Here is a 9,190-nt window from a genome sequence, read left to right as displayed (position 1 = left end):
GCAGAACTGAGAAGTGAGAGTAGGACTCGGTGAGTTGGGCAGCCCAACTCGGCGAGTCAGCCCAAAAGAGAGTTGACTTTGACCAAGGGTAAAAGAGTCATTTTACCCCAAGCGCAGTGTTTAGTATTTGATTGAGTGTGTTTATGGACTTGTAGCCGAGGAGATTCAGGAGCAGCAGCCGTTAGCTTCCCGAGCCACACACTCAGCAACCAGCTTACGAGGTGAGTTTCCTTCCAGTAGGGACGGGTCTAAGGCCACAATGCCGGCCCGTTCAGTTAGCAGAAGTTTCCGGACTTCGGTCCGATGCAGTAGTTAGTATGTTTGATGCCTTCGTGGCTCAAACAGGATTGTGTGCTATGTTTTATGCGTTAAGTGTTATGTGTTCCAGGCTACGGCCCGATGAAGTATGTCGTATATGTGTTCATGTTAGTTGATGTGTTATGCTATGCCAAGTTCAGTCAGTCGGTTCCGGACTTCGGTCCGATGCAGTTAGTTCCGGACTTTGGTCCGATGCAGTTAGTTCCGGACTTCGGTCCGATGCAGTTAGTTCCGAACTTCAGTCCGATGCAGGGGACAAGGTCCCAGTTAGTTCCGGACTTTGGTCCGATGCAGTTAGTTCCGGACTTCGGTCCGATGCAGGGGACAGGGTCCCAGTCAGTTCCGGACTTCGGTCCGATGCAGTTTCCGGGCTTCGGCCCGATGCAGTGGGCGAGGCCCAATATGTGTTTATATGTTATTGTATGGTATGTGGTAGTTTGGGGGAGCTCACTAAGCTTTGTGCTTACAGTTTCAGTTTTGGTTTCAGGTACTTCCGCAAGCAAAGGGAAGAGCTCGGGGTGATAGCATCGCACACACCACAGCTTAGCTTTTATCCTGGGGATGGTTTTAGTTGTTTTGGATTTGATACAGTATGATACAGTTTTCCGCACAGTATTTTATTATGATTTGGGATGCATCGCGTATGTTTTTCTATGTTGTGATACTCATATTACGGTTTTGATTATATTGAAAAACGAGATTTTTGGGTCGTATTTTTGGGTCGTTTCAGTTGGGTGGGAGAATTTACAAAAACACATGATGGAAAAAACTTACAAAATCAATGAAAGAAAACAACTTAAAAATGGGCAAAATCTATGAAAGAAAACAACGTTCGACCGCACAGAGAACATGTTTATTAATGAAGTATTAAATAACCATCCTAGACGGTGTTATGAAAACAAATGGCTTATGGATGTACCAATAGATTTGTGCAAGATTTTTTTTAGTCAGCATGGGGATACGATTCGTAGACATTTCCATATAGTTTTGAAAGTTGTGCTTAAGATGAGCGCCAACATCATCAAGCTAGCCTCAAAGTATAATGATGAAGTTCCCGAATATATATTATTGTGATATATGCCCTGGACTTAACGTCGTCTTGTGAAGATTCTGAAGGGGTGAAACCCTGAAATCACAACAATGAAGAAGCAACGTCAGTCGACGTCTGGGAGGAGGTCGAAAGTTCGATGGTCTAGTTAGTATGAGTGTATATGGGTATATGGAGATTAGGGTTTTTTTAGGGAAGATATGATACCTTCCTCTAGAGATGAAGGATCCCTTTCATACATGTCATGCCTAGGGCATAATCCTAAACAATATCCTTTGTCCCGTCTAGGCCGCTAAGCGCTACACTTGTCGCTCTGGGAGTGACCAAATGTGTTTTGGCTTATTATAGATTGGAGATTATCGTTTAGAATTGGACTTGGGGCGAGAGCGCCAGGTACCAAGGTCCTAACGCGAAACTGCGAGGGTTTGGGCCTGCGTCTGGCACTAGGGCGGTCAGCGACCGTTAACTAGGTCATCCTAAAGATAACAATTTCGTTATCTTTAACAAAATCATAAAGGGATATGCTAACAAGTCCCTATCGTCAAGATCTTGTTTTTTCTTCAACAATTAGCTCCAACTTTTCCTCTCAAGCTCAAAAATCTCCCATGGGAGCTCCCCTCTTCAAATTCATTATCCTCTTGCAAACGAGAGCATCCACAATGACGAGTTTAATAAGAGAGTTGAATGAGATGACAAGTCTATTTGTCAGTCAATAGATTAAACTCTACTATAGTGAGATGCCACATTGGTATTCAATGTATTTGGAGTTCAATGGTCATTGAACTCTTTAATGAGAAAAAACAAAATTTTTAATTCTTATATATATATATATATATATATATATATATATATATATATATATATATATATATATATATAACTTTTGTAAATTCATATTGAACTTTGTAGAGTTCAATACATTATAGAAAAAAAATTGATAGATTTGTATGAAATGTAAAAAAGTGATGTGTCAATCTATTGAACTCTATAGAATTCAATAAATTGTGGATGTCCTAACTAGTTTGAATCTTTGGTCACTTGACACATATGGTCATTCTAACTTTCTTTTTTTCTAAAAAATGTTATCATTTGATCAAATTGCTTATGAAACTTCTTTCTTTCACACTCTCACCCTTAAATATACTTTCTTTTAACCAATTGGTCATTGACTAGGTCAACACTTGGTCTTTAAAGTTTGTTCTTTTGACAAAACTAATCTCTTATCTATTTTTCTTTACTTTTTAAATCTAGCACTTATTTTATTCAAGGTTGGAATTTATCTTATTAGTCACGTATTAATTAATTTATTATTTATTCAAACTTACTATTTTTTTTCACTAAAAATGACAAAGCTCCTAGGCCCAATTTGAAGATGATACATAAAAAACGCCTCTGAGGTTTTATGATGCATGCTGTGTTGCGAGGCGTTCCCGAAAATGCATCATGTACGTGAGGCGATGTAATTCCATGATGTGGGGGGATGCATACATTTTTCTAGATGTGTTGCAAGGCACGAAGTGTGGGCTTTTTTCACTCAATACATTGTTTGTTTGTTTGTTTTTTTTACTAAGGAGGTGTTTGAGATTGCTTATTTAAAATATTCCTTATTTGATTATATCAATTTGGTATCGGGAATAAATATATTTTAGTGTTTGGCTAAATAAAAATTATAGTATGCACTCGTTTTCTTACATAAGAAGCTTTTAAATAAGTTGATCTCTTTTCACTTATTTCAAACTCTTTAATTGAGTAGAAAAGTTAAAGTAAATATTTAAAGGGTGTTTGACATAACTTTTAAAATGACTTTTTTACTTTATCTTTTTCTAAAAATCAAAAAAATGTTTGGTAATTTTGACTTTTCCAACTTTTTCAATAGAGTAAATTGTATCTTTTTGAAAAATCACATAATCCTGACTTTTCCAACTTTTACAAAAAAATCTCTTTTGGTTTTTAAAAGCTAAACCAAACACCCTCTTAACCTATATTAATCTAGTCCTCTATATATTATTGGGGTTTATTTTATTTCTTGACACTTTTTGCTTTGTTTTTTCATCGTTTGGCTTGTTGGGACTTCTCAAATCTATATGAGATGCACGCATTTCAATAAATCCTTTCCCATAATGTAAATATTTACTTGATTTGTAATGAAGCGATAACTTGATTTATAATGAAGTGATAAGTTCACTTCACCATATTAGAATCAATATAAATACAAAAATATAAAATACTAACTAGATATTAAGCCTAATCAGAATTGAAAATCTTTTTAATGTTAGTGATATTAATTTTCTATTTTATATCTAATTATTATAAATGATAAAAAATAAATTATCTTAACAAATAAAAAAATGTTGGAAATTATGAATGTATAATAGTAAGTTGGCTATTTTTCTTTATCCTACATTGGGGGGGGGGGAAGAAATTTTATGTATTTATAAGTCTTTTTCTTTGACAGACATTTAAGAGCTTTAGTGGATCAAAAGAATGTGCAAAGTTGACACACGCACGGCTAGCCCAACCTAGTACTATCCGACACTTGAGTGTGCAAAATGGTGCGATTTATATGCACTTGGCACGACACATCGGTCGTTTGGAGTTGAGGAACTTCTATTTTTAGCGAAGTTTGGGTCAAATCGGTCGTGGATATGACAACAAAATATTCTAGAAGGCTTAGAAAACGGCTATCTTGGAGCATAAGTCGTCGCCCTAGGGTTTCTAAGGGGCCGACCTAGGAGGACTTCTTTATTTCCTTCTAGGGTTTCGATACATATAAATACAACTCTTTAGGACTCATATTTCATGCACGAATTTCGAAGCTCTCTCTCTCTCTCTCTTTCTCTCTACAATTTCTATCAGTTTCTCAGTATTTACTTTGCGTTTATCGTTTTTCATTGCTGTTGGAAACTCGGTAAATCTGCATTAAATCCTGATTTTTTACTTTGTTGCTTACAACCGATAGAAGCAAAGTAAAAACCTCAAATGACAAGAGTCATATCCGTGCAGTATTCCGTGTTCAAGATCACTCATCAACATATCAGTTTTATATTATTGTCTTGTTTTTTAATTCACTCAATAACATAACACTCTCATTCTATCTTATTTATAATCAGATCTAATCGAGAAGAATTATTCTGGTTTCTGGACGAAACTTGGTAATCAAATTAATTATAATTGGATCTATTATTCGCAACGAATCGACATATAATTCTCATTATTATTTGTCGATTTCATTACGTGTCAATTGGTTATGATTTACAACAAAAAACCAATAATGTATAAGATGTTCTTTTTTTTTTTTTTTTTTTTTTGTCATTTTGGTATTTTTATGTTTATAAACAAAATTTGTCAAATACTAAAAAAACAATTTATTAATTTATTATATTATGTTTTTCTAACTGGATAAACTAATATAAACATTTTATATAGTTATATTATTTTATAAATAAATATAAATCATTTTAAATAATCAAAAAAAGGGCATTTAATTGGTTTTATTAGCGACTTGGGCTTTTAATGGGTTAAATGAATAGATTCATTTTAGAGTAAATTACACGAATGGTCCCTATGGTTTAGGGTAATTTGCGCGTTTGGTCATTAACTTATTTTTTTAATTCGGAAGGTCTCTACTGTTTGTTTTTATTACGCGTTTGGTTCCTATCTTACTTAAAAAGACTATTATGCCCTTGATCTTTTTAATTTATTTAAATAAACACTCCCCTAATCCCACCCCCTCACCTTACCTCATCTACCCCATTATTTTTTCTCTTTAAATAATAGTCTTTTTAGATAAGATAGGGACCAAACTCGTAACAAAAATAAACAGTAGAGATCAAACGCGTAACAAAAACAAATCATAAGGACCTTCCGAGTTAAAAAAATAAGTTAGGGATCAAACACATAAATTACCCCAAACCATAGGGACCATTCGTGTAATTTACTCTTCATTTTGTATTCTTAACAAAAAAAAAAAAAAAACCTTTTTAACCCTAAAACACCGGCTCTCAATCACAACCGCATCTCTCAATCGATTTCAGCATCGATGATCTCAATCAACCGAATGAACCCCTGTTTCAGCGTCGATGATCTTGTGGTTCACTGCATAAGGCTCGAGATGTCTGACTAAGCATCGATCCTTATTCAATTTCAGCATTGTTCCTCAATTAATTTCATCACTCTTTCTAATTGTCGAATTCTGCGACTCTACATATCATCGGTTTATCTCTCTGCCTATCATCATTTCTGTTTCTTTCTTGATTCTGAGTTCTTGCTGATTGTTTCTGAATTCTGAATTGTAAATCAGTTATAGCTTGTTTCCGTATTCTGAGTTCTTGTTGATTGTTTATGAATTGCTATTAGCCTGTTACTGTTTCTAAATTGCTACGATAGTTTGATTAGTTTCTGAAATCTGAATTGCTATTTGTTACCCTTTTTTACAATGTCGATGTAGTGACTATCAGGTTTTTCAGTTGTAGGTTTTGTGGGCAAATGGAAAGAGGCAGAGGATCCCCCTTCAAGAAACGCCCAAACCCTCGCTTCAACAAGGGTGGCAACAAAAGAGGGAAATTTGATGACGAAGAATCTTCAGAAAGCTCTCATGTTTCAGAAACAGTCTACCGAATCCTATGCCAATCCAGAAGAATCGGCAGCGTAATCGGAAAAGGTGGCACTGTAGTGAAAGCCTTACGCGAAGAAACCCAAGCTAAAATTACAGTTGCGGAATCTGTCATTGGTTCAGAAGAAAGAGTAATCATAATCTACAGCCCTTCTGCAAAAGCTCCAGTAGTAAAAAATGACGATGATGATGATAATGATTTGGAGCTGCATTGTGCAGCTCAAGATGCTCTTGTAAAAGTTCATGATAGGATTGTTGAGGAAGATATTTTTGATGATGAGGAAAGTGTGGTGTTTTGTCGAATGCTTGTTCCAAATAACACAGTTGGGTGTCTTTTGGGGAAAGGAGGTGAAGTTATTAAGAGATTAAGAGGTGAGACTGGTGCTGTTATTCGTCTTTTGCCTGCAGAGCAGCTTCCTACTTGTGCTATGGAGACTGATGAGTTGTTGCAGGTAATCTACTTTTATTTATTTCTGTATTACTTTCATTCCTCTTGAAAATAATGTATTGATCATTATTATATACCTCTTTCTTTTTCATCCTACTTTCATTTTTCCCTTGAAAATCTCTTTTCCAGACTACATAAGGGCATTTTAGTATTTTCTCTGACATATAATAATACTATTTTGCAGATATCAGGTACACCAGATGTTACAAGAAAAGCACTTGCTAAAGTCTCAACATTATTACATCAAAATCCACGAAAAGATGAACCACCATCAAACAGTCGACCCGTGGGCCCCCCACGGGCCTTTCAGCCCGGTGCACCACCGCCGCCTGAACGTGGGCCATACACGTACGGTGCACCGCCACTTCCATGGCGGGAGCCACCACGATATGGGCCTCCGGCCATTGATCCTGTTCAAATTGAAGAGACACCAATTGAGTTCCCAATGAAAATTCTTTGCTCTGAAGCAAGAATTCATGGAGTGATTGGGAGAAATGGGATCAGTTTAAGACAGTTTCAGCAAGAAACGGGTACAAGTATCCATGTGGAGGATCCGCTTCTAGGCTCAGATGAAAGAGTCATTGTTGTTTCTTCTTTTGATGTTAGTATTTTTAATTCTTTCAGTTTTGATTCTTATTTTATAAGTAATAGTAAACAAATAAACTAAACGACATAAATTTTTTTAAGAAATATAATATGAAGGGCAATATAGTCATTTTAGGGACCAAATCCACAAAGAAAATAGTGTTTTCGCAGTTGACAAAATTTTTGACTACCTTTTTTGTCCCAAAAAGTTTTCTTTTGCAAAATTTTGAGGGTTTTGTAACATTTTGGGTAGAAAGTTAGAAAGACTATCTTGGGATCACAGTTGCAAAAATCAACTATACTCAGGGACCAAATAGTCATTTGGAATAGGGACAAAAAGCATTGCAAGAACCTCAATCAAATAAGGAGCAAAGTTTTACAAGAGCAGTTTTTGGGACCAAAATTAGAAAAAAAAACAGGAAATTTATGTTAATTATTGGTTAATATTTGAAAATGTTTCTCAGGCTTTACAGAAACCAAGGTCAAGAACAATTGATGCGATTCTTCTTTTACAAGATAAAACAAGTGAGCATGATGAAAAGGGAATAATTACAACACGTGTTTTAATTCCTTCTAGTAAAGTAGGCTGTATTCTTGGCCAAGGTGGCATGATAATCAATGAAATGAGGAGAAGAATTAAAGCAGATATCCGTGTCTATCCTAAAGAAGACAAACCAAAGTGTGCTGCTGAAAATGAAGAGCTTGTTCAGGTCATAACCATATCTCAGTTTCCAGAAATACCCTTTTGGTTTTTTCACTTTCCTGAAACACCCTTTTGGATCTTTTACAATTTCCGTAAATACCCTTTTAGGTTTCGGGGAGTTACGGTGTTGCGAAAGAAGCTTTGGCTGAGATTGCATCAAGATTTAGGGCAAGATATCTTAGAGATACAAAACCTGTAACAGAGGTGGTCCCACGAGGTGGTCGTTATGAACCTTTTAAGGTAAAATTTAAAATTGGGAAATGGGAATTTATTAATTTTAATAACTAAATATTTATTTATGTTTTCATGAAGCGCGAATATAATCCACATCAGCATCAACATCAACATCAACATCAACATCCTCCACCTAGTTACCTTGCTCCTCCTCCTCCTCCAAGAGAGTATCAACCTCATAGTTATCATGCCCCTCCAGTGGAATATGCAACCCATGCTTATCCAGTTCCTTCACACGCACCAGGGTATTTTAGTCATTTTTCATTTTCCATATTCCTATACTCTGTTTCACATTAATATATATTTAATTTTATTTTAAATCAGATATCCAAGTGGTGTTGATATGAATGTGGCAAACAGTGGGCAAGCTTCGGTTCCGGGTCCCCCTGGAGTTCACAACCCTAGTGAGGTCGGTTAGTTAGTTAGTTTCTTAATCAGGGGTAATTTAGTAATTTTCCAACTTGAAGTCATGAATTGTTGTAAATTGTAAAAAATATATATAGGTTGCAGGAACAATGGTGAACAGTCAAGATCCGTATGCACAAACAGTTGCAGTTGCAGCCACACATGGTGTGGTGGATGTGTACCAAGCATACGGTGGGGCTGCAGGCGGACAAACCCATCCTGTTCAGGTTACTTATGCTGAAAACTATGGTACCCAGCAAGATCCCTACTCTTCTGCACACACATCATATTACACCACCACGACCACCGCCCCTGCCACCATGACCACCGCCCCTGCCGCCACTGTCCCAACCTACCCCCCTCAGCAAGGCCATTACACCACCACCCAGACTTCTCAGCAGTATGGACACTAGTTTTAGTTTTGGGGCATATTTGAGTTACTACCAGACCTTTTTAAAGACCACCTGATCAGATCATGTTGTTGACTTTTTAGAATGTTGACCAGACTTAATTGTTATGACTTATGATTTAAAAAAAAAATATTGGGGACTTTTCTTGCCTAGAATTCAACATTATGATGAGACTTTGTCCTGATGATGTGGACTTTGGGAGTCATGTGATGTGTGCTTGACAGGACAGGATTTCATTTGTACTGTGTTTGACTGACTGACTGACTGATGTTAGTGGGATAAAAATTAAAAATTGGCAGCAAAAGGTGGGACAGGGAGGTTGCTTTTGATCTGTCGTAATGGCAAAAGACGTCAATGCCCTTTCTCATTCTTATCCTAGAAAGTCAGTCGTCAGTCTAGTCTGTTAGGTCTTGTATGACAAACATAG

The 9,190-nt window shown here is 36.4% G+C and overlaps 1 protein-coding gene across 2 annotated transcripts; it reads left to right on the top strand.

Annotated features, from left to right (window-relative positions):
* The first annotated feature begins 5,357 nt into the window (after positions 1-5,357).
* LOC145043740 (KH domain-containing protein At4g18375-like) lies at positions 5,358-8,968 on the top strand. Of its 2 annotated transcripts, none has more exons than XM_078992483.1 (8): positions 5,358-5,579; positions 5,839-6,430; positions 6,611-7,027; positions 7,476-7,721; positions 7,823-7,954; positions 8,027-8,193; positions 8,273-8,357; positions 8,452-8,968. In XM_078992483.1, exons 2-8 carry the CDS (start codon positions 5,852-5,854, stop codon positions 8,764-8,766), a joined length of 1,941 nt encoding a protein of 646 aa, XP_078848609.1. In that variant the 5' UTR covers positions 5,358-5,579; positions 5,839-5,851; the 3' UTR covers positions 8,767-8,968. The 2 variants fall into 2 exon arrangements, with proteins under 2 accessions (XP_078848609.1, XP_078848608.1); XM_078992482.1 differs by having other exon boundaries at positions 5,833-6,430.
* Positions 8,969-9,190: the final 222 nt, after the last annotated feature.

Source organism: Lactuca saligna, chromosome 4 (assembly GCF_052625555.1).
Source record: "Lactuca saligna cultivar CGN05327 chromosome 4, ASM5262555v1, whole genome shotgun sequence".
Classification (NCBI taxonomy): domain Eukaryota; kingdom Viridiplantae; phylum Streptophyta; class Magnoliopsida; order Asterales; family Asteraceae; genus Lactuca; species Lactuca saligna.
Note: the sequence above shows the minus strand (reverse complement) of the source record. Positions and strands in the feature narration are given on the sequence as shown.